Source organism: Chelonoidis abingdonii, chromosome 4, assembly GCF_003597395.2.
Source record: "Chelonoidis abingdonii isolate Lonesome George chromosome 4, CheloAbing_2.0, whole genome shotgun sequence".
NCBI lineage: Eukaryota > Metazoa > Chordata > Testudines > Testudinidae > Chelonoidis > Chelonoidis abingdonii.
Window position 1 is genome coordinate 146,237,753 of NC_133772.1, and position 25,188 is coordinate 146,262,940.

The 25,188-nt window shown below is 42.8% G+C and overlaps 1 protein-coding gene across 1 annotated transcript in view; it reads right to left on the reverse strand.

Annotated features, from left to right (window-relative positions):
* Positions 1-25,188, reverse strand: part of SYNE2 (spectrin repeat containing nuclear envelope protein 2) — a 280,671-nt gene that overhangs the window by 61,314 nt on the left and 194,169 nt on the right. Inside the window, exons 74-87 of the mRNA XM_075065745.1 lie at positions 22,849-22,950; positions 21,578-21,697; positions 21,184-21,384; positions 19,859-20,032; positions 19,191-19,322; positions 17,425-17,621; positions 16,459-16,591; positions 15,579-15,761; positions 14,950-15,099; positions 13,928-14,104; positions 12,366-12,521; positions 10,292-10,444; positions 1,696-1,866; positions 356-489 (exon numbers count right to left, since the gene is read on the reverse strand). Of these exons, the coding sequence (XP_074921846.1) occupies positions 356-489; positions 1,696-1,866; positions 10,292-10,444; positions 12,366-12,521; positions 13,928-14,104; positions 14,950-15,099; positions 15,579-15,761; positions 16,459-16,591; positions 17,425-17,621; positions 19,191-19,322; positions 19,859-20,032; positions 21,184-21,384; positions 21,578-21,697; positions 22,849-22,950 (2,183 nt within the window). The remainder of the gene's footprint in view (positions 1-355; positions 490-1,695; positions 1,867-10,291; positions 10,445-12,365; positions 12,522-13,927; positions 14,105-14,949; positions 15,100-15,578; positions 15,762-16,458; positions 16,592-17,424; positions 17,622-19,190; positions 19,323-19,858; positions 20,033-21,183; positions 21,385-21,577; positions 21,698-22,848; positions 22,951-25,188) is intronic.

Here is a 25,188-nt window from a genome sequence, read left to right on the forward strand (position 1 = left end):
CTGATCTCTTTTGAAGTTCTCAGTGGAATTTCTCTGGATTTACACCAGGGCATCTGAGATCAGAGTCTTGCCATATGTAATGTCCATACTGCATTGCGTGTTTACTATGTTGCTGCTTTTTCTGTTTGTTTGTTTTTTGGTCTACCACCCAGACCCACAATAAAACAATATGTTAAAGTCGACTGGCTCTAGTTCACCAAGATATTTAAGCATATGCCTGACTTTAAGCGTGTGAGTATTCACAATGAAGTCAATAGAAACATTCACATGCCTAAAGCTACGCACATGATCAGTACCTTGCAGAATCGAGGGCCTTTATTACCAACATCTATTTTATGTCTTTTTTCAGGCGTACCTTGTATGTGCCTCCTTGCATTTATGATCAATAATCTCTGCAAATGAGGAACAACAGTATTTCTTGAGGTTAGCAGCAGAAGCCTGGAGCTTGGCCCAGCTTTCTTCACTCTTCTCTGCTTTGTCTTGAAGAGACTGTGAAAAATGAGTCACAACAACTAGATGTAGAGACGAATGAGCCACAGTTCATTGAGCTAAAATGTAGTTTTCTTTAGAGACTAGCAGATGTACAGTAGTGATACTGTAGCAACATTTATGACAAAGACAAGTTTTGTGAAAGAAATTAAAAATGTAACAATAATATACTTGCGGCTACAAATTAAAGAACTGAAGAATAAATTGTGGCCAAATCGTGTAATACATAATTTCAGAAGCATCTCTTTACACAGGTGTTGGTCCAGTGGGACTCCTCTTGTGAATAGGTGCTATTCAAAGCAAGAAAGTGTTGAAGAATTAGGCCTTTGACTGGCAAATATGGAAAAATAACTGGTTTGAAATGCCAGTTTATCAAATTAAATATCAATAGAAAAATATCAATTGACTTTTTTAAGAAGTTTGAAATTCCAGTTTATCAAATTAAATATCAATAGAAAAATATCAATTGACTTTTTTAAGAAGTTTCACTTATTTCATTCTCATTATTTATTCTAAATTGGAATTAATTTTTCCTTTGGTGTTACTTGTTCCCAGTCCAACCAGAGAGCAGATGTACTTTGAAATTCTTATTTTAGATTGGAAATAATAAAGAAATGTTAAATATCAATAACTATAGTCCTCTGAATACCTGAGGCTTCATTCCCTGTTGCCCTGCACCTTGTTTATTCATTGTAAAGAGAGCACAGAGCAAGCACAAATCACTACCATTCTGGTTTGGTCATACTTTGCACTTGGTCCGCACTGGTTTGAACAACAACATGAGATGTAGGGCAATGAAGAATTAGGCCTTGTCTACACACAATCTTGCATTTGTTTAATTAATCTGGTAGATACCTGAAAGTGCCTTATTTCAATTTAGTTTACACCAGTTCCTAACTTCAGATAAATCCAAACAAGCCTGATTTAAACTGAAATAAGAGCATCTACACTGCTTTTGGCATTGGTTTAACTAAACTGGTTTACATTCAGACCTTTAGTTAAACTGGTGCAACTCTGCTAGTAGAGCAGCCCATGGGCCCATTATCTCTGCAGGTAGAAAGAATGCCACCGACTCCCCCAGTCTTTGGGTCAGCTCCATCGTGAGGCTCTAAAGAAGCAGTTTCTGGAGGTGAAAATTACTGGGCTTTTAATTAATCTTTTCCCAAGTTTGCACTAATACATTTACTTTGTTTTTGGTAGATTTACCTGTAGAGTCTTCACCTGGCCTTTCAAAGCTTCCAGCGATATTACAGAAGGTTTGCATTGTTCTAGGCAATACAGAGAGCTTATTATCATCAGGTTAACTTCTTCACAGGCTTCGTCATAAATTATCCATTGCTGTAATACTGACTGCATTGAGGTTTTTAATTGTGCTACCTGCAAACAAACAATCATTGCTGAGAAAAAGGATTGCTCCTTCTTAACATTTACCTATGAAATGTATTAATGAAGCTATTTCATGGGTAATTTTGAAATAAAAACTGACTTCAGTACTTCAGCTCAGCGCATGCTGGATAACAATCCACAACAATTTCACAAATGAAGTAACAAGATAAGTTTGAAATACAACTTTAATTGGATACCAAGGCAATGCTGGTTTGGCAGACACCACTCCAGAACTCCAGACTAGGTGAAAATGTGCGGAAACAACGCACGGCTGTTATTCTTTGCTGCCAATATCAGGATATCTGCTAACAGACAAAGTACTGTGGTTCCTGAAGGCCTTAATCTCCTTAGGAAATAGACCATTTGAGATGGAAATTTAATTCCAGTTGAGTCAAAATTGAACAGAAATTGTTTGGGGTAGTTCAAGCTTCTAATAAAATACCTTAGTGTTCTAGAGAGCTAAATTCTCTTGTATGTCATTGTGTGATAACAATGCAGATGAAACAGAACCATAGCCTTGTATTCACATTCAACAACTGCTGGAAGAACTTCAGGACTCCCTAGAAACACGAGCTGTGCAATGACTGAGGTGGCAGACTTTGGCTTAATCCCATTTTCCATTGGCTAATGTACTTGGACAGCAAACCCAGACAGAAAGACGTGTACCTGAGCCAGTGTGCAGAGGTAGGGATAATTTACCATTGGTACCAGTCAGCAGCAAATTATTGCCACCAGGGAGCAAAGGGGACACGTGGGAGGAATTGTGCCTCTGAGCAGTGTTGGAGTTAGAGTCCTACCTAAGACTCTCCCAGCAGTGGTGCAATTAGTGCACCACCCCTTGTTGAGGACCATGAAGGCACAATCCAGCCCCGAATTAGGCCAGCCTGCTAGAAGGAAAAAAGCAGTATATAAAGTAGAACCTTAGAGTTATGAACAGCAGAGTTATGAACTGACCAGTCAACCATAAACCTCATTTGGAACTGGAAGTGCGCAATCAGGCAGCAGCAGAGACCAAAAAAAAAAAAAAAAAAGCAAATACTGTCCAATACTGTGTTAAATGATGTAAACTACTAAAAAAATACAGGGAAAGCAGCATTTTTCTTCTGCATAGTAAAGTTTCAAAGCTGTACTAAGTCAATGTTTAGTTGAAAACTTTTGAAAGAACAGCCATAACGTTTGGTTCAGAGTTATGAACATTTCAGAGTTATGAACAACTTCCATTCCCGAAGTGTTCATAATTCTGAGGTTCTACTGTCTGTTACATACAAAAAAACACATTAAAAGAACATTAGGGTTGCAAAGTTAAGCAATTAAACGTTACGAAATGTCAAAATGAAGGTTGCCCACAGCAGCAGGGAGTAGCAATTGCACAGGAAGTCTTGCTCAGCCCCTGTAGCCCTTGGCAGGAGCATGTTCAGTACAGATGGAAATGTAAAATAATTTCACTGCTAAACTATAAGAAGTCTCTACTGAGCACATCTGAATGGAGTTTTTCAAATTCTTATAATGGGTCAAATTAGAGCTTTTACTGGCCCTGCAGGAAAAAAAAAAAAAAGGCACTTCTCTGGCACCATGACAACCTCCCATTACTGAATTTCAAATCCCTGTTCCAAAACATTAGTGTACTAGGGTTTCTCAACAAAACAGCTGGAAGAATGTTTTTAACATAAACAAAACAATGTGTTTTCTCTAATCTCATTCTGAGAAACAGCTGAATCATTTCTGCTGAAGCTTAAAACAATATTTAAAAAAATCAGCCTGAAGCAGACACCTGATGTGGAAGATTTCAGTCAAATGGTTAAAATTTGGCAAAGTTACCTACTGGAAAGCATTGGGCAACCTTAATTTTATCTGCATTACTTATAGTATTATATATTATATGATGGATTGTAAACATAAAGCCGTATTTATCATACATATATCACTGACATTGCTGGGGTTAATTGGCCTAAGAATAAGTTATGGATACCCATTGAGGAGGGAAAGGGAATCCAGAGGAGCATGAGTGGAGCAACTGGGAACTATAAAGGATTTGCCTAGAATTAAAAGAAGCAATGGGAGTGGAGGAGGGAGAACGCAGTGCTGTGAAGATGAAAAAGGTTTAGCTGAGAATGGAGAGTCTCTATCAGGACTCTACCAGAGAGAAGGAACAAACAGGAATAGTAAGGGACCAAGTGGATCCAGTTAGAAAGTTTGAGGTTTTCAAACAAATCCTTTAAGCTACCAGAAAAATGTAGATACTTTAAAAAAAATTGCAAAAAGTGGTAAATTTTTCCTTATTTCACTCCAAAGCAGGTTGATCTTTTTTCCAAACTTGGCATACATGTTCTCCTTTGGCGTGAGAATAAGCATGATAGTTTTTTGGCCAAAAGGAGATTTCTTGTCAAAGTTATATGGAGCAAAAAAGTAAAAAAAAGAGTTACTTACCTTTCGTAACAGTTGTTCTTTGAGATGTGTTGCTCATGTCCATTCCGTTTTAGGTGTGTGCGTACCCACATGCACAGCCGTCTGAGATTTTTGCCTTAGCGGTATCTGTAGGGCCAGCTGTGGCACCCCCTTGAGTGCTGTGCCCATGCGTCGGGATATCAGGTGCCACCGGCCCTATGCCCTCTTGGTTCCTTCTTGCCAGCAACTCCGATAGAAGGGTAGGAGCGCAGGTAACGGAATGGACACGAGCAACACATCTCGAAGAACAGTTACAAAAGGTAGGTAACCATTTTTTCTTCTTCAAGTGTTTGCTCAGTTGCATTCTAGGTGACTCTGTCATAAATAGATAGGTAAGGTAAGGGTTAAGTTTCTTTTACCTGGAAAGGGTAACCAAACACCTGACCAGAGGACCAATCAGAGAACTGGATTGTTTAAAAGTCAGGGGCGGGAATTTGTATACTCGGGGTCTTTTTTGTTTTCTCGGCTATGAGTAAACAAGTTTCCTTCTACCTCTCTCTTATCTCAAATATTCTACTAAAAGTCTGGAAGTACAAAGGAAAAGCAAAGTAATTCGGCTATGAAGAGCTTTGTGTTGTATGTACAGATGTGGATGGCTGTGTCTTTGTTGTTTTCTCGGCTGTGAGTAAACAAGGTTTCCTCCTAACTCCATCTTATCTTAAAGTTTCTTCTAAACATCTGTAAGTACAAAGGAAAACAAAGTAATTCGGCTATGATGAGCTTTGTGTTGTATTCACATGTATGTTGATTTGTTGGACTGGTTTAATTGGGCTATCTTTTAAATCAGACTGTTTCTTCATATTTTCTTATAAGCAAGAGCCTGTATTGAGTTTCTTAATGCAAGATTATTGTTTTATATTTCCTTTTTTTTATATAAACTTTTCTTTTAAAACTTGTGGAAGTTTCTTTTCCTAGTGAGGCAAAGGGAAGGGAAAAGCCAGGCTGTGGGCTATTTTCCTATTGCTTTCAGGGAAAGAGCAGGCTACGGGGAAAGATAAAAAGAATCACCTCTGTATCAGGTACCTGTCTCCCTCACGGGAAGGCAGGCACGGGGAAAGGCAAAGCCAAGCTGTTGGCATTTTGCATCTCAATTGTCCTGAGGGTAGAGAACGCTTATCTCTTGGGAAGCAGAGAAACCGGTTTCGTGATACTCACAGGCTAGACCAAGAGGCAAGCCTGGGAAGGAGGGGGGAAGGGGTTTTCTCCCCTGCTTTTAGCATCCAAGGGATTTGGAATCTGGGTGTCCCCCCAAGGGAGGGTTGGGGACACCAGAGAGAGGAAAGGGGGGATCAGGCCCCATCAATTCCTGATCTGGTGGCAGCGAGAATATCCAAGCTGGTAGTGAGCTTGGGGGAGTTTCAGGTAAGCCCCCAGATTTTGGACGCAAAAGTCCAGGTTTGGGACAGGACCAGATTGTGGACGCTACAGTTCAGGTCTGGGACTGGGAGGCTATATTACCACATACTCACAAGCAGTATCAATGGAGCTGGGCTCGGAGTTCACAGTTTAGCGGCTTGCAGCACTGCTCTATCGAAGCCAGCACCATTCCAGACCAACTGGGTAAGTGTATAATGGGATGTGAACATGTGATCGGACAACCAGGTGGCCTCTCTACAATGTCCCAAATAGGCACTTAGGCTAGGAAAGTTGCCAAAGAGGCTTGTACCCTGGTTGAGTGGACAGTGACAATTGCCAGAGGTGGCACCTGTGCCTGACTGTATCAGCAGCAAATGCAGGCAGTGATCCAAGAAGAAATTCTTCGAACAGACACTGGAGGACCTTTCATTCTGTTAGCCATTCCGATGAACAACTGCGTTGACTTGCGAAATGGCTTAGTCCTTTCGATGTAGAAGGCTTAGTCCTTTCGATGTAGAAGGTTGTCCGACATCTAGGGAATGCAGCCTATGCTCCTCCTCTGACTTATGCAATTTTGGAAAAAAGACAGGTAAGTAAATGTGAGACCACCTTGGGCAGAAAAGCCAGGTGAGGCAGCAGCTGGACTTTGTCTTTGTAAAAAACCATATAAGGCAGTTCCAAGGTAAGCATTCTAATCTCAGAGACCCGGCAGGCAGAACAGGAGAAGGAGAGAGTAGGAAGCCAGAGGCTTGAAGCAGGGCCCTGTGAGCCACAACAGCACCAGATTCAGGTCTCACAGAGGGACGGGTTTCCTGATGTGAGGGTAGAAGCACTCGAGGCCCTTAAGGAACCTGGCAGTCATATCCTGGGTGAAAAGCAACCTAGCCTCGAGCGGCGGATGGAAGGCCAAGATAGCAGCCACGCTGGCCTTGAGAGATGAAAGGGACAGGCCTTAGAACTTGAGATGCAGAAGGTAGTCCAGGATTGATTGCAGCGAGGCCCGCTCAGGGCAAATGCCTTTATCCGAGGTCCAACAAGCAAATAGTTTCCATTTGGCCAGGTAGGTCACTCTGGTGGAGGGCTGTCTGCTGCCCAACAGGACCTGTTGGACACCGGCCGAGCACTCCTGCTCCTCCGCATTTAACCATGCAGCGCTGGCAGGTTCAGATGCAGAAGACTGCCATTGTTTTGGGACAGCAGGTCCGGCCTGAGCAGTAGCCATAATGGAGCAGCCACCAAGAGATTCAGCAGCGTGACGAACCAGTGCTGATGTGGCCAAGCCGGTGCTATGAGGATCACTTTCATCCTGTCCTGTTTGATCTTCAAGAGGACCCTGTGAATTAACGGCACTAGGGGGGAAGGCATTCAACAGAATCCCTCACCACGGGAGTATGAAAGCGTCCGACAAGGAGCTTCTGTCAATCCCCCAAATTGGGCAGAAACGTAGCATTTCCTGTTCTGCCTGGATGCGAACAGGTTCACGTGGGGAATCCTCCACCTCTGGAAGATGATGCCGACCACTTTCGGATTGAGGGACCACTCGTGGGAAGACGAGAAGGTCCTGCTGAGGCGATCTGGCAAAGCATTCCTGGCCTGGAGAGATGTGTGGCTACGAGATGGATGCTGTTTTGTACACAGAAGTCTCAGGGCCTGAGAGTTTCCTGCCAAAGGGCAGATGATCTGGCTCCACGCCTTGCTTGTTGATATAGAACATAGTCACAGTAGTGTCTTGTCAGGACATGGACAACTCTGCTTTTTAGGTGAAGTAGGGACACTTGGCAGGCCAGGTGAACCACTCTGAGCTCCCTGACGTCGATGTGTGGGGAACGATCATGAGTCGACCAACAACCTTGCATGCTGAGATCGCCCAGGTGGGCTCCCCACCCCAGTCCGAGGCATCAGAGACGAAGGTCACTAAAGGGGACGGAGCCGTGAAGAGAACCCCCTTCAACACCGATGCAGGATTCTGCCACCAGATGAGTGATGACAGTACGTGGTCCGGGATCCAGATCACATGGTCCACATTGCGTCTGTTGGGGATGTAGACCGACGGCAGCCATGCCTGCAGGGGCCTGAGACAGCCGCGCATGTCTGACCATGTAAGTACAGGCCGCCATGTGGCCCAACAAATGCAGGCACGTGTGAGCAGTGGCAAGAGGACGGGCTTGCATGCACAAGGTGAGTTCCACCATTGCTTGGAACTGAGCATTGGGGAGGAAGCCTCTGGCCTGAGCAGACTCAAGGCCTGCTCCAATGAACTCTATGCACTGGACTTAAGGTCGACTTTTTCTTGTTTATTAACAGCCCCAGGTTGCGACAGGTAGAACAAACCAGATTGAGATGCTGTCGCACCCGGTTTTGGGACTGATCCTTTATTAGCCAGTTGTTGAGGTACAGGTAAATTTGAACACACCGGTGCCTCAGATAAACGGCCACTGGTGCTATGCACTTCGTGAACATTCTCGAGGCTGATGAGAGACCAAATGGCAATGCTGTGAATTGGAAATGGTGCTGGCCCAGCGTAAAACGAAGGAAAAGCCTGTGTCCCGGGAAAATGGAAATGTGGAAATATGCATCCTTCAAATCAAGGGTGATTTGGCAATCTTAAGGACCCCTGCGTGGACGGGAATCACAACCCAGGCTGAGGTGGAGGAGGATATAATGTTAAAGAGGTTGTCGGACTCCTTCACAACCTCCTCAGTTTTTAAGTTCAAGTTGGTGGCCACCCTCGTGCTCCTTGAAGTCATCAGGGGGCGGGAGGGAGAGAAGCTGCCTGCTTGGGAGGGACGCATCACTGCTTCGTCTGGAGAGGACGATGAGCGCACCATCGGGGGAGAGGCAGGTTCCCCTTCCTGCTCCAGGGACGACTCCTTAGCTAAAGTCCAATGCACTGCCCCCACATCAGATTCGGTACTGTTTTCAGACTCCAGTTCTGGCGATGCTGGGGGCAGCAAGGGAGGACTGGTGGGAATATGGAACTGGCATTACAGGCATGCTCCATGGGTCCCATTACAGCCATTGAGCAGGCCATTGTCCCAGCTGCCTTGCCATTGCTGCAGGCGCTGTGCCAGCTTCGCAGGTTGCCAGCAAATCACCCTTCCTTGGTGAGGGGCTGAACTCCCAGTCCAAATCTAACCATTGCTCCTCTGGCGACCAGGGCAAAGCCATTGAGGCCTGAGTCTGCCAACTGACCCTAGTCGGGGACTGGTGAGAGGAGGGCAAGGATCAGTGCCTGCCTGATGAGCAGAACCGGGGGTATGAAGACGACTGCTGTGACCGGGAGCGATCCTGCCCCGGTGAGCACTGATATCCGGGAGACTGTCTTGACGATGGTGACTTGCGCTGTGGCCATGCTTGACAGGAAACTTGCTGGTACTGGTGATATGGAGACTGGTGTCTTGACTCCAGCGTCCCATGTCTTGTAGGGAAGAGCATGGCATCAGGGAACCTGGGCCTTTTGACTGGAGACCCGAGATGGGGATCTATGTCTGCAGTACGGGGAACGAGGGTGCTTCACTGTTCTATGGGGTGGTCCCAGGACTCGCCTGTCCTTAGGCATTGGGGCCTTAGCCGAGGCTGGTGCCTGGCACAGTGTCTGTGGTGCTGGTTGGCCTGCTTGTTCTTCAGTCACCTGGGCTGCTTTGGGCAATGAGGCCCCTAGAAGCTGGGGTCCCCTGCTGCTCCCAGGAGTTGGAGGCAGATCCCTGGCCAGGCAGGGGGGTCTGACCTCAGTAGTACTCCCATGAAGTCCTGGGGTGGGCACATGGCCTGACATTGTTCCTTTGCCTGAGGCCCCTTTCCCTTATGGTGTCAGAGGGCTCTTCTTCTTTTGTCGCTTCTTCGGCACTGGTGAGGGGGAATGGTGCTGGCGGTGCGCTCCACATGGAAGCTGAGGTGCTCGGTGTGGGATTCGAGTGGGAGGGCTCCAATGCAGGATGAAATGCAGCCTCCACGAGGAGGGTCCTCAAGCGGATATCCCGCTCCTTCTGGGTTCCAGGACAAAAGTGCTTACAGATTCTGGACTTGTCCTTTCTGTGGGACTCCCCACTCCACTTCAGACAACTGTCATGGGGGTCACTAATAGGCATTGGCCTGTTGCATGAGAAGCATGGTTTAAAGCCAGGAGAGCAGGGCAGGCCACACTCCTGGGCAAAGTCCCAGCCGGGACTCTAACTACCAACTAACCCAACACTTAATTTAAAGGCTAACTGAGTACCTAACTATATACAAACAAGACAGACAATGGGTTTCTGAAGAACCGCTAATGATCTTATGATTGCAAGACAAGGCGCTCCGACCAACCAACACAGGCGGAAAGAAGGAACTGAGAGGGCATAGGGTGGGTGGTGCCTATATTCCAGTGCATGGGCGCGGCACTCAAGGGGGCACCACAGCCAACCCTACCGATACCCCTAAGGCAAAAATCTCAGATAATTGTGCACATCTAGAATGGAACTGACATGAGCAAACATTTGAAGAAGAATGGGACATCTATTGCAGCCTTAACTATGGATCTGTCATTGAACAGCTCAGTAACACTGGAAATTCCCAAAGAGGTTAGGAACTGTTGCGAAGGTTAAATCCTGGGAAGAAGTGTAAATGCAAAGTTCTCTACCTGACTGATGACACTGTTCCTCATTTCATGCAGCTTATCCATTCTGACAGCCATATCTTCTGAGGTTTGTTTTGCACCATCTTCCAAAGCCATATAATTCTGCTTTAGCTGATCAAGAGCTTTGGATTTAATTGCAAGCTGATTTTCTAATTCCTAAAGGGAAGAAAGATTAAAATCTTTATCTGTGTGACAATACTAAAGAAAAGACAAATTATTATTCTTTAAAATCAACCCCATGTCGTTTTTCTAACCATGGGAACTTACAGCAATTGAGTTCTGGCAGAAATGAGTTTGCCTCAGGAAACCGGAACTATTGTAATTGTCAGGCAGAACACAAGAAACCGCATATGGCCGTGACATGGAATGCAACATGCTGATTTGGAACTGAGAGCCAGATCCTCCGCCAGCACTTGGGGTCCCTTGCACCATGCCAGGCAAAGGGGCTAACAAGTTTTTCAAGCAGAGCAGCAGAAGATTCCCTATGTCAGATTCCAGCCCTCCTACCCCCTCCAGCATACGCATGCGCCAAAGGTAGGAGCACCTTACACATTGAGGATTTCTGGCTTCCTAACAGTTACTAGGAAGTCATTTTCAGCTGATATGGGTTAGAGCAGTCCTGAGGCTGCTTTAACTTACGCTGAGCCTGACATAAGCCCTGGCTGACCCTACCATTGAGGAATGCATACGTAGCTTTCAGCTTTAAGCCACCTTTCCCTTTGCCTTTCAGCATAGCTTGGCTAGACCAATGATCTGGTCTGGAATTTGGAAGCAGTCCCATTGAAGTCATTGGCACTACTTGTGAGAAGAACTGCTCCCCAACACGATTAAGCGGATCACAGTGTGGTCCTTATGTAGTCAGGAAAGCTCAGCTCCAGCCCCGCAGCAGTATCTGTGAATGTTTCAGACATCCAAATGGGCTGATTCCTTTAACTAAAATGTTGTCCTTTAAGTCAGCACGTTTTCTGTTAATGATTCACTGTCCAATAGCTTTTTGAATTTATTTAAAATTCATTTAGTTTCTAATGAAGTAAATGAATTTTAATTAAGCATTTTACCAGCCTGAAGCATAAAATCTTATCTTGCTGTGATCAGATATGGTTCTTTAGAGATACCAAAAGTATCTTATTAACTAGCTGGTACATTCTCACTCCAATACACTTCAGAGAAAATGCAGATAGATGAGTAACTCTGCATTAATATAGCACTGCAGGGAATAATAGCAGCATAATTTGGGAGAGCTACAAGTAACCATGGTAATAAAATAACAAACATTTCATAGGAGGAAATAAGAGTAACACTGAACTGAATGGATGCTGAATATTCCTAGAGTAATTGGGGACCAGCTGGCAGATGACTGCCACTTGTCCTGATTTTGATGGAGCTATGCCACTGAAAAATCCCTAAAATATCCTTAGGGCTGGAGCAGTATGACTGCATTTGTGCCAGGTCATGATGTGGTGAGGCTAGCATCACAGCATCAATAATAGAATAACAACTTCATGTATCAACAGGTCAACAGGCAAACAGGACTAAGTGGGAAAGACAAAATGGCCCATTTGAGAAACAGAAGAAATATTATGCTAATACAGAATTATACCAAGTTACGACAGAGTTGCTATTCTTTCTAACCAAAGTATCACCGAAGAATGTTTCACACTAATCAAATAGATGAGTCTTTCCATCAATGTGCTGAACCAAACAAAAATGAAATATTTTCCATTAGAAGAAATCTAAAATAAGGTAGTGAAAATATTAAGAATTGTTGTAATGTTGCAGGAAATTCCAAGGATAAAAGAGTTAAAAAAAAAAAACAACTGTGAAATTTCACATCTGTGTTGTGCCAGATCTTCGGGTGCTGTAATTCGGTGCATGTCAATTTACAACAGCTGAGGACCTGGCCCTGATCTCTTTCTTAAATTTTGCATTTCATGTTTTCATTAAAGTGACACGCTGTACTAAGCTTTTAGGAATATGGTAGGTTCCTCCAATTTAAAATAAAAATTATGTGCCTTTTGTAGCATGGACCCAGCAAAGTCTTAAGGGTAATGTTTGCAACATAAAGAACACTTTTTACCTTACAGTCTTCCAGCGTGTTCTGTACTGAGATTAGACTCGCTGGCTTTTCCAAAGATTTCAGCCTCTCGCCTTGTGCTTCCAGCCAGCTGCTCAGAGTTTGTGCTTTGTTTTCATTTTCAGTGACAATTTCCAAAATATGTTCCAAATCTTGTATCTGCAAATTACAGGATTAAAACATTTCATTTCAATTAAATTATATCAGATTGAAAGTGTTTCGCCGATTTAAACTCCCTGTTTTGATTGGAGTCCCTTGTAGGACTCAAGCATGGCAGTCTCTCCTTTCATACCCTAGCTGAAGACAGTATACAGATATACAGAGCATACTAACAGTTGACAATGTCTATTCTAACAATGTCATGCCTGAAGGGGTAGGATTCAGGAATTTCTCTAACTGCCCATTCACAGTAAATAGCTCTTTCCCCATTTGCTTCTATACCTCACATCATAATTTCTCCATACTTGGGTATGCTGACATATTCTCTAACAGAACAGTATTATCGAGCTCTTCTATAGAGTTTTTCATCTGTAGATCTCAAAATGCTGTACAAAGGAGGTCAGTATCATTATCCCCATTTTACTAAGGGGGAAACTGAGTCACAAAGAGGGGAAGTGATATGCCCAAGGTCACCCAGCAAGTCTGGTGGTAGAACTGGGAACACAACCCAGGTCCAGTGTTCTATTCACTAGGCCACACTGCCTCCAACTCTGAGCCTGTTCCACAGATTATTTCTAGTTTCACCAGTGTGAAATAACTCTGATGCATTTATTTATATGTAATAGTAAACACATAATAAAATAAATAATAGCGATATGCACCTTGAGAGTGGTTTTCATCCATTGGTCTTAAAGTTATTCTATAAGGAGAACATATTCCATCATTCCCATTTTCCAGAGGGGGCAGAGAGAAGTTAAGTGACCTGCCCCTGATCACACGGCTGGGAACAGAAGCCAGGGCTCCTGATTCCCAGGCTTGTGCCTCATCCACTAGACCACAGTTTTTCATAACAAATGAGTGTGACTGGCGATATGCCAATCAGTCCTTTTAGTGCTTCCAATATCATTATGTTAAATGGAAATAGGCAGGGGGAGGATATTTTAGTATCCTGCCCCTTTTCAATCATGCTCCATAACGTGCAGAGGGATTGGACTCTTTTTAAACAGTATCTTTGTCCCTGTGGCTTCTGAGTGGGTCTTGGTCAACTACCTGCTCGCGCAGGACTATTTTTTACCACATACTGCCTACTATTTTCAATTTTAAATGTCTCAAGACGGGGGGTCCATATGGCTTTCCTTCAGCTCAACAGATCTCACCATTATGATTCCCCCGCCCCAATATTCATCTAAATTCTCCTTTTCTGAATTTACTAATTATACCCGTTCTTACACAGGTGTGAAAACATCCACCTACTGTACCTTCCAGGACTGTTATGTGACTCAGCACATGTGAAAGTGCTTTGAGATCCTTGGGGGAAAGGTAGTATAGAAGCACAAAGGATTATAACACATGTAATCAACAATGGAAGAAAAAAAAAGATATAAAACCATGAAATAGGAGCAAACCTTTCTGTTCAGAGACCCTTGCAGACTGTGCCACTGCAAGTTCATCTCACCAAGATGCTCTGCAAATTCTGTCCTTTCATAGCGCTTGCTTTCTACATCGCAAGTGCTGATCTGCAACAGCGACTGGTTAACAAAATCAACTGTCCACTGTTTAAAGTTCATCTCCATCATGTATTCCTGAAAAATAGTTACGATGGCAATTTTAATTTCATAAACTCCATTAACTGCTGATTTATAGTATAATTCTGTGGTATTCAGAGAAAACTTCTTATTCTGAGCCACAGTATATTGCATTTCCTGAGAGATCCATTCTCCATTGTCTAAATCAAAGGTGGCCTTAGTTCGCAGCTAACAGACGTACAGCACGGGCTAAGATAGGTCCCTGCTTCTTTGTCCTTACCCACACAGATGGATCTTTTCAGAGATGATGATTCTGCCCAATAGTAAATACTAACTACAGCTAGGAAATGCCATTTATTTTCTTTGAAAGGAGGAAGAGTTGGGCAAATGAAAGCAGATTCTCTCTCTCTAAAATTGTAGTTGTTTATCATGAAGACACAGTCCATTCACCAAACAGTACCATCCCGACTGGGGCCACTGGATGATATGGTAATAAAGATACAAATATCTTGGAGCCTATGAGACTGCATGTCCCCCTCAGGAAGGAAGCTAGGAATATCCTTAAGTTTATCCTCGTGGAAAATTCTGGCGATATCTACAAGACAAGGCAGTGGTCAATTCTGTCATAAAGTGGTCCTAGGATATGAATGCTAGGAACATATTTTTAACTGTTAACCAGAACCAAGAAGCTGACCCCAAAAGTTCAAAGGGCTAAGAAGTACAGGATTAATCTTCAAGAGTACACCAATGTTCTGAGCTGGAAGACTAAGTACTCAGCTGCCCTAAGGAACCTAGAAGTAAATGGATATTCTATTTGATTCTATTCTGGCTCTTAGACTGCATCCATTACTGTGGTACCTGAGCACCCTGGAGACAACTTGTTCTTCTGCTTGCGTATTTACCTTATATTTCTGAAGAAGATTTTTGACTTGGGATGCGTTACTTTGCAAATTTACAGTGGCCTCATCATCTTCTTTTTGTTGTTCCACATGGCTCAGCCATGCCATTATTTCTGCGATGGCCTCACGAGACGGAAGCTTTTCCATCTGAAGCTGGAAATCAAATATATAATGATTCTTCTGTACTTAACTTGCTAGCAATATTAAATCAGACCATCAAGGAGGAGGGCAACTTTATTCCAAAAAGACCTCACATAATGTAATTATGTAAGTATGAACTTGCAAGTAAACCTTGATACTCAAATTTAGGATACGATTCAAACTTAAAACAAGAAATTTGGACATCTCTGAAGTCTGGAATAAGATTGTTGTTGCTTGTTGAAACTAACCTTTATATAAAATATGACACTGATGTGCACAGGCAGAGTTAGGTAGAAATACAGTAATAATTAAGTCTCAGTACAATACTGAGGATGTTCCAAAAGTGAGTCAGATGGGTAATTGAGCCCTAAAGAAAGAAGTGCTTTCCTTGCATTATGTAGTGCTTGACTGAATCCAATCAGTAACATTTTAAAATAATTCTGCATGTAGCTTGGCTCAAATGAAGAAATGACTTGAGATTCCCTCCTTACCTGGTGAAGTTTTTCTTGGATGGTTGGGAATTGAGTGATCAGTTCTGCCCATTTTTGCTCAAACTGTGCCAAAGATGATCTAAGCAGTGCAGCATCCATTTGTTTCACGTGAAGAAGCTGGTTGCCAGTGCTTATGACAGATGACTTCAAGGATGATTTTTCATCTACTTCCTTAGAAAATAACTGAAATATACAGAGATTTAACAAAACATATATTTTAAAACACACAGACACGGTCTCAATCACAAGAGGGACTGACTGGATGGGTTGCAATTCTGGTTACACTGAAACCTGGTAAAACTCATCTCATCTGATGGAAACTTGAAACCTGCTGAGGCTCAGTAAACCCCAGAGAAACTCTGAGCCACACAGGTGTCAGCCAAGACCTTTCTTCTCTATCTTTCTGCAGGACCTTTTAACCCCAATATGCTGCCACTTACAACCCCTTTCACCTAACAGGACCCCTATATTTGGTGCTTTAGTCTCAGGTTGGAACTCCAATATCTTGAAAGACCCTCTCCTCTCCTGGCCATTTTCGGGGGGTTGAGGGGAATAAACTGCTGGTCCCCGCTCACCTATCAGGATCTTCAGGGTGCCCAGATCTCCTTGTCCCCTGTCTTTGAGGTGCTGGTTGGTTCATATCCACCCATCCAAAGAAATATCTTCAGCAGAGTTAAAGACCCCCAATCTCTCTCACCCACATTTAACAGCAGCAGCAGGACTGTGACATGCTGCCTCCCAGAAGAACCCTGGAGGCAGTGCAGTGCTACCCCACTTCATACTCAGGGCTGTGCCTTGCTGGCAGATTCTGGCCATATTGCAATATCATTTGGGTGGATTATTATCTGGCATCTAAACACTGCAGATTTTTTTGACTTACAAACAAGTTGTCTATATTGTTTCTGACAGTATGTAGGTCCTGTGACACATTGAGAGACTGCTCCTTCCAAAAATTCATTCTCTGCTGAGCAGACTCCAACCATTTGATTAACTTGTCTGAGTCTCTGTTGTAGCTATAGAAACAAAACAAAGCAGGTTAACAGACTAGAAATGACTCGATCCCTTAGTAGAGTCTATAACACATTTCTTTTCTCCTCTCAGAATTGTCCTTCCATCCACCTAAAGATGTATGCTGCTAGGCCTTACAGGTTTATACAGGATAGGATTCCCACCCTCCACTTCAGACAGCCTCTCTGTAGTAGCACAGAACTGATATATGACAACTCTGTTCTGCTGAAAGCATGCATATGTTGATTGAAGAAATAATCATCATATTTATGGTCTGTGAGAGACAGCCTCAGAGCTTCTGAGCCGCAAAAAACTCTCTTCCTGTATTGACCACATAATTGCATATGGATCTCAGGGACCCTGTTGAAGGCTTGGATCATCTGTGAAGAGGCAATGTCTTCACACTGGCTCAGACACCAGCCCCTGGTCTTTGACAGCACAGCTCCAGTGGGTACCCTCCATGTGCAGATCAGCGGAGAGCAATGTGGGCGTTAGTTAACAATTTTCATGTGCGAGTCAGAAGAGAATCCAGCTCACTCTCCCCTAGAGATGTTGGCCTTGCAGTGCCAACAGAAGTGATGATATTTTTGTCATAAAGGAAGCAAATATGACTGACTGCACACGGGAAGATCTATTCAGTAGGAAGATGAAATTTTTTATTTAAATAGTCACTTTTTTTTTTACTATAATTGGACTTTTGTTTTCCACAAACAGAGGCACAAACTCTGTAGTTTAATTACATTGATCTCATGATTCAGGAAATATGGGTGCTGAAGAATCTGTGAGAAACCCCAGATAGCAGTGGCTAACACTAATTGCCCCTTGAGTAAAAACTTACCTGACCAAAAGTCTGAGTAATGTTTGAAGTCTGTGCAGCTCATGGCCAACTTTTTTGGTTAAGGACAACCACAGTTCTTCTAGTTTCCCAATTTGGTTTACTAATTCAGGACAGCTCACAACAGTCATCAATTTCTTCCCTTCCTTCACCATCTGGTAAAGTCTGGCATGTTTTTCATCAATGTTTCTTTTGGTTTGCTAGCAAAGTATAAATAGTTTGCACAACAACAGCGTATTTTAAAAGAGAAATATGGCTATTAAAACATGCACTTTATTCTCACAACTGGCATTTATTTTATTTTCTGTTATGAACAGTGGTAAGAATAATGGATACACAAGTTATTTTTCAAATTACCTTGTGATGTAGCTTGACATGTCATGAAATAGCACGACATGGCTCCACCGCATGAAACAGAATTATTGTGGCCCATTTGAGGCATCTCGTAATACAAATTCAAGTGATAATCTATGACACCTTGTGTTCATCACAGTTCGTTAAGGATTTTGATAAAGTCATTCCTTCTCAGTGCCAAATAATCTCATATCCATTTGTTTACTTTGGATTATGGACTTCTATAAAGGCACTACACAAATATGCACAGTCAGAAAATACTCCTTGTTATACATAAAATACTCTTGGATTGGTAAAAGGATTTATTTGCAATTAGTCATGCACAGAATCAAGCCGTAGTGAAAACAAAACAAAATAGAATGCAGGAAACAGGGTACAAGTTTATAAACTTGACTCACTATGGACATAAGGGTATGGGAGCTCCAATACTGCTAATACAACATGGTCCCTGAAGAGTGCAAAAGCCACATGCTGGCACAAAAAACAATTAACTGCCGCCACTGTTTTAGGTGGAATAATACGCAAACCCATAACTATTGTGTTTTTTCTACATGCTGTGTTCTACCTAAAATCATTCCTTCTCCTAACAGAAATAAGTCCAAGAAACAAACATGCCTCTTCAGTTAAGGTAGGTTAGTCTTCCACACTTTCAGCCTCAGCCCTCAGAAGACAATGGAAAGACTCCCCAGGAATGAGGATTAGCCCTAAGCATGTATCACTCAGTCTAAGGAGCATCAGCAGACAAACATATTAACAGGATACATTATGTGTTTTAAACTCATTTATATTAACTCAAGAACTGTATCGTCCTAAGTGAGGGTGCAGTTCTGCCTTCAGATACACAGCACTTCTCTGATGTTTAGAACAAATTATCAAATGTCTACCTGCCTTTCTCCAGAAAACGAACTTTATTTTCCTTGGAAAAGAGGAGAATTCAAGGTGATTTAACGGTACTTCCCAGAATTTTGGAAGAGGTTGATAGAATTGATAGACTTCTCACTACAAAGAGCAGATCAAATATTTGGAAACACTGGCCTGATTCTCACCTCACATGGGTGAGAGTTGAATAAGGCTCTCAATCTCTGTGTATCACTGGAGTATATATTTGAATGCCAGCTTTTAGAGCAGCTGCAGGGACTCTCTCTTCGTAAATGAACTAATTGAAACTGGTGGCTACAAATACCTCTTTTCCCAGTACTTTTAAAAGGTATAAAAAGCTTTGTTTTCATATGGAAATGTACATTTGGGCACAGACTATAGTTGCTACCTTGGCTAAGAGGGAGATGAGAAGGACCCTGTTTGGAGGACATTAAGCATGTGCTAAGCAGATATTTCTAAAACAGTATTTTTGCCATATACAGTGTATCATGATCCTACCCAAAAAAAGGTGATTAAACAGAAATAAATAAAAATACCTGGAGAAGGGTAATCCTCTCCATTAATCTTTCTTCTGTCTCTTCTACCAAATTCACAGAAGGCACTGCAGAAGCAAGTGCCTCTAATTCTTTGTTGAAAGGTACAGAGTCCTCATCAAATTCTGTCCATTCCTAAAACAAAAGCCATATGTTAATATAGTGTACCTCTTATTCTATGCTTATGCTAAACATTGAAAATGCTGATGCTTTAACACTTATTAGTTCAACCAACAAAACAGAATGTCAAAACGAGAGTATGTAGAGAGAACATATATTAAAGAGAGTAGCTTCTACATGATCTGAGGATTTCAGTTAACACCCAAGTGATTTCTCACTCAAAAACTGTTCATGATTTTTTTTTAAAACTTGGGTTTTTAAAACTTTTTTTCATTGTAATGTACTATTGGTATTTCTGTGCCACACAGGTCTTTAGTCTCAGTCTGGGTGTTCAGGAAGTACCACAGGCATGTTACAGGAATTTCCATTCATGTTGGAGGGAGGGAAGGCAATTCCACATTTCAGGGGAAAGAGATGAATTAGTAACACTCAGAGCGTGAACAGTTGGTCGCTGCCCTCAAACAGACATGGCTAGTAGATAGCTGCTGGCCAGAGTATCTCTAGCATAGAAAGGGTTCCATTTTCCATACCAGGTTTTTCTAATCCATTACCTTTAATAAACTCTCTATGCGTATGCCATATTGGAAAGCCTTCTGTTCCAGCAATCTGACATCTTCCACCAGGTCAGTCCAGAATTTCTCTCTCTTTTGTAATGTAGCAGGAGCCATCTTCTTGGAATACGATTGCACAACATGCACATGAGCGATGAGCTTGTGAAAAAAGCCCTGAAAAACCAGCATTTTTACATGTTTCAAGCCTATTTTTCTGTTTTATAGCAAGTGCTCCATCGAAATCAGATTCTTTGTATTACTTGAGGACATCTGTTCTGATTTTAATCATAAATAATAATGACACTTTGCATTCATTATATACTGCTTCATCCAAGGACCTCAAACACACTTGTGAACCAGGTAAATAATATTCTTTATACTATAGTGATGTGTTAGCTGAAGTAAGGGATGGATTGGGGCAGACCTTATATGGCATTGCAGGGCTGGGGAGCTCAATTAGTTTGTCACAAGAGCAGTTCCTGCACCCAATGAAACAGTAAATGCTCCTTCTCCATGATCCCAGGAGCTCAGCACCCAAATGGGGCAGGGAGGAGCACACAGGAAGGGCACAAAGAAGATCCAGAGAGGGCTGGTCACATTGGCACACAGTCGGAGCTCCCTCCATACCATCACCTGCTCATCCCAGTGGCTAAAAGCCATGGTCTGCCCCAGAGACTTGCCAAGGTCACACAGAAAGTTAACACCTGGGAGTAGAACGCAGGAGCCCCTATGCCCATATCCCTGCTCACTCCACAAGGCTGCACACTCTTCCTTAATTAACTTTACCATAGATTTACAAAATACTGGATATATAATAAAACATCTTCCTGACACTTTGATGCATTCCGAGGTAGCTCGAACCAGGGATAAATGGATCAGCAAACCCAGACCCCGATCCAAAGAGGTCCCCAAAACTGTGCGTTTCCATCTAGGAATGACCACACTTGCCAGCTGGGGCAGAACATGTATTCTGTGTATCTTGTCTTGCTTCCTCTCTGCCCTAACCGTCGCATCCCCTCCCCTCTCATGTCCCATTCCCCCGAGGTGACCAAACAACAACAACAAAACCCTTTGCAACAAACCAATCAGCAGAGTGGGGAAAAAAGAAAAAGCCCAGCAGCATGAAAACAGCCTCTTTACTTACTGTTTTTGAAAACATTTTATCTATCTCAAAATATTTACTGCGTTTACTTCAAGTACCTCAGACTCTCTCTTATGCTAGGAGAAATAGTAATAACTATTCAGCAATGATATTTGAGAAAAGTCAGTCACAGAAAGTCATACTCTACAATGATTCGAGCCGTGCTGTGTTGCATGTGCTGTACCTTGTGATTTTGCAGGTGAGACTGTAAGGTAGCTCTACTTTTGGCGAGCTGCTTTGGGTCCTGCGCAAGCTTCTCTCGTCCAATGTCTACCAATTCTGCCAGCCCACAAATCAAGGCTTCGTACTGGCTCTCGCTGACGAAAGGAGAGTTTAGCTCCGCATACTTGGCTCTCAGAACCCCCCAGATATCATTCATAACATCCTAGGAATTAAACAAAATTCAATGAGCTTATTTCTTGCAAGATATAAACCAAACTAGAGACCTGCATGCACCATTTCTACAGTATCGTATAGTGCCAGGATGCCAGATGGCCCTAAACTTTTCACTGCTAAAGTGTCTCGTTTTGAAGAATCAAATCTCGCAGGATAGAATGTTGATTGCTCTGTATTCTTACCTCTAATTTATCAACTTCATGGATCAGAGCAACAGGTAACTGAAATCTCTCCCCATGATCTCTCAGTTTTGCTATTTGGGCCTCATAGTTGTGTAGCTCCAACGCATATGTATCAGTTTTCTGAATAAAAGATATAATAAGAATTAAGTGAAGTTTTGTTCCTTCAGGTTTTACACTATTATTATCGGTATTATGATAGCAGTTAAAGATTGGGACTTAATTGTGCTAGGCACTTACAAACACACAGTGAAAGAGTCCCTATCTCAAAAACTTACAATTTAAATATACAAGACCTACAGGGGAAACAGAAGGAAAGTGACCTGCCCCAGGTCATACAGTCAGCCAGTAGCAGAGCCAGGAAAATAATCCAGATCTCCCAGTTCAGTGTCCTATGAACTGGGCCATGCACAGTTATTTTTACTAAATCAGTACTAGTCATAATAAAAACACATCATCACTTCTGAGGGTGCAGAATTTTGTTTTCCAGTGAACACTAGAGATCTGGTGTAGGGAGTTCTCTGAAATAAGGGAAGTTTTAGATTTGCATGATTTTCAGATTTAGCAGGATAGGTGTTGGGACATCTCCGAGAGGTAAGCGGCTGTTGTACGGTCTGGAAAGGGCATGCAATCTGCCCTCAGCTGAACTATCTTGTCATCTTGTCTGTCCTTCCCTCGGGTCTTTTAAGCCCTTAACTAGGAGAAGGTAGGTTAACTGATTCATGTACCATGCTACGAATGCTATGGTATTTGTTGCATTTGTTAACATCCGTTTACTAGGTATTCCTTATGTGATTACTTAAACTGCTGGGAGGTTTGAAATAAATACTAGTGTCCCCTCTCCCATAAGGGGAAGCTCAAGGGACTTTCTAATTAAGGCTGTTACATACAAAGGGCTGTATTTTGTGCTTGTGTGTATTTTGTGTATCTTGTCTTGCTTCCTTTCTGCCCTAACCTGTCTGGTTGGGGTGACTTACACCCCAACGGAATCAAAGAATGAGTGAGGCCTGTGTTTCAGCTAGTGCCAGGACTGCAATCCAGCCCAGCTGTTGCATGGAGGCATAGTGTGTGTGCGTATGGGGAGTGGTTCATTGGGCCTTCTCCCCCACATTTGCACACCTGACAGCATGAGCCAGCCCTTAGAAAATATGAAATTATTTATCACATTATTTTTTTCTCATATTATTTCTCAAATTATTTCTCACAAAACAAACCAGGTAATATTGTCCAGTGCTAGATAATTTTGCCTTAACTTAGTATTTTGAGTTAATTACCCGAAGTTGTTCAGCAACATTATGCCCACGTATTGCATTCAAGGTTTGTTGCAGAGTAGATTTTTTCTCAATTAACTGATCATACAACAGCCTGATTTCATTCTGTGAAGAGATAATAGCAGGAGCAAACTCAGAAGTGTATTCAATGATAAATGGCAGTGATAAATCTCATACAATGAAAAGACACAAATGGTGATTCAGCATGGCACTTTGATCACTCGTTTTTTACATGGTCTGGGCTCGATTCTGGAATCACTGGGTGAAATTCTACAGTCTGTATTCATCATAGAAACATGTGGCTGGAAAGGATTTTCTAAACCTTTTATCATTTGTGTTGCTCTGGACTCTCTCCAGGTTGTCCACATCTTTCTTGAAATGTGGTACCCAGAACTAGACTTAGTACTGCAGTTGAGGCCTCACCACTGCCAAGTAAAGCAAGATAATTACCTCCCATGTCTTACATATGACACTCCTGTTAATACACCCCGGAATGATTTTTGTCTTTTTTTTAACCGCATCACATTGCTGACGCATATTCAATTTGTGATCCACTATAACCTCCAGATCCTTTTCTGCAGTACTACTGCTTGAACAGCTAGTCTCCATTTTGTATTAATGTTTAGATTTTTCCTCCCTCAATGAAGTACTTTGCACTTGCCTTTATTCAATTTATCTTGTTGATTTTAGACTAAATTCTACAATTTCTCAAGGTCCTTTTGAATTCTAACCCTGTCTTCCAAAGGGCTTGTAACCCTTCCCAGCTCGGTATCATCTGCACATTATATAAGCATGCGCTCCACTCCATTATCCAAATCATTAATGAAAATATTGAATAGTACCAGACCCAGGGCAGACCTTCATGGGACCCCACTAGATATAGCCTGTCAGTTTGACAAAGAATAATCGATAATTACTCTTTGAGTACAGTCTTTCAACCAGTTTTGCTCTCACCTTACAGTAATTTCATGTAGACCACAATTCCCTAGTTTGCTTATGAGAATGTCCTTTGGGACTGTGTCAAAAGCCTTTCTAAAATCAAGATATATCATGTCTACTGCTTCCCCCAATCCACAGCCCTGTCGGAGGAGGGAATTAGGTTGGTTTGGTCTGATTTGTTCTTCACAAATCCATGATGGGTATCACTAGATCCTTACAAATTGACTGTTTAATAATTTGTTCCAGTATCTTTCCATGTATCAAAGTTAGGCTGTTTGGTCTTTAATTCCTCAAGTCTTCTTAGTTCCCCTTTTTAAAGATAATTCCTGTTTGCCCTTCTTCAGTCCTCATCCATCCTCCACAAGTATGGACCTAAGATCCCCTGTACGCCAACTGGCAAAGGGCACACCCAATACACTGTTAACAGAACATATAGCCATATATATGTTCTGTAAGGTTTCATATAAAAATAGGTGACTCGCTGGTCATTAATAATATTGTATGATTTATGTCCACTTAGTGTGTAAAGAATTATGTATGTATGCTGGAAATATGTTACTAAACTATGTTCAGACCACGCAATTTGAATAGAGAGGATAAACAAGTTTGTCATAGCCAACGGAATGTTGTTTCTTCTTCGAGTGCTTGCTCATATCGATTCCAATTAGGTGTGCGCATGCCGCGTGCACGTTCGTCGGAAGATTTTTACCCTAGCAACACTTGGTGGGTCAGCTGGGTCGCCCCCTAGAGTGGTGCCGCCATGGCGCCGGATATATACCCCTGCCGACCCAACGGCCCTTCAGTTCCTTCTTACTGCCTGTGTCGGTCGTTGGAACAGTGGAGCGCGTCTTAGCTGATCTCCACTTCCCTAGCTACTCGTAGTTCTCTCATTATTCTGTGTATATAGTTGAAATTTCTATAGTTGCAGTGAATTTTTATTCGTTTTTATAACACTGTTAGTGTATATAGTTAAGAGGGGTTCGGGGATTAGCCCCTTCCCCGCACCCGGTGCCGGGGCCCATGCCCGGTTCACTGGGTTTCAAACCATGCTCGGCCTGTCACAGATCCTTCCTGTCTCACGAGTGGTCGATTCGTCCGGACATTATTCGTTCTGTTTTCCGGAAGTGGGACTTTCCCCAGATAGACCTCTTCGCTTCCCGCGAGAACAGGAAATGCCAGCTGTTCTGCTCCTTCCAAGGCCTCGCCCCGGGCTCAATCTTGGACGCTTTCCTGATGCCGTGGACAAGCCAACTGCTTTACGCCTTTCCACCGTTCCCGCTGGTTCACAGGGTCCTGATAAAGCTCCGCAGGGACAGAGCTCGCTTGATCATGATCGCTCCAGCCTGGCCCAGGCAGCACTGGTACACCATGCTGCTCGACCTGTCGATAGCCAACCCAATTACC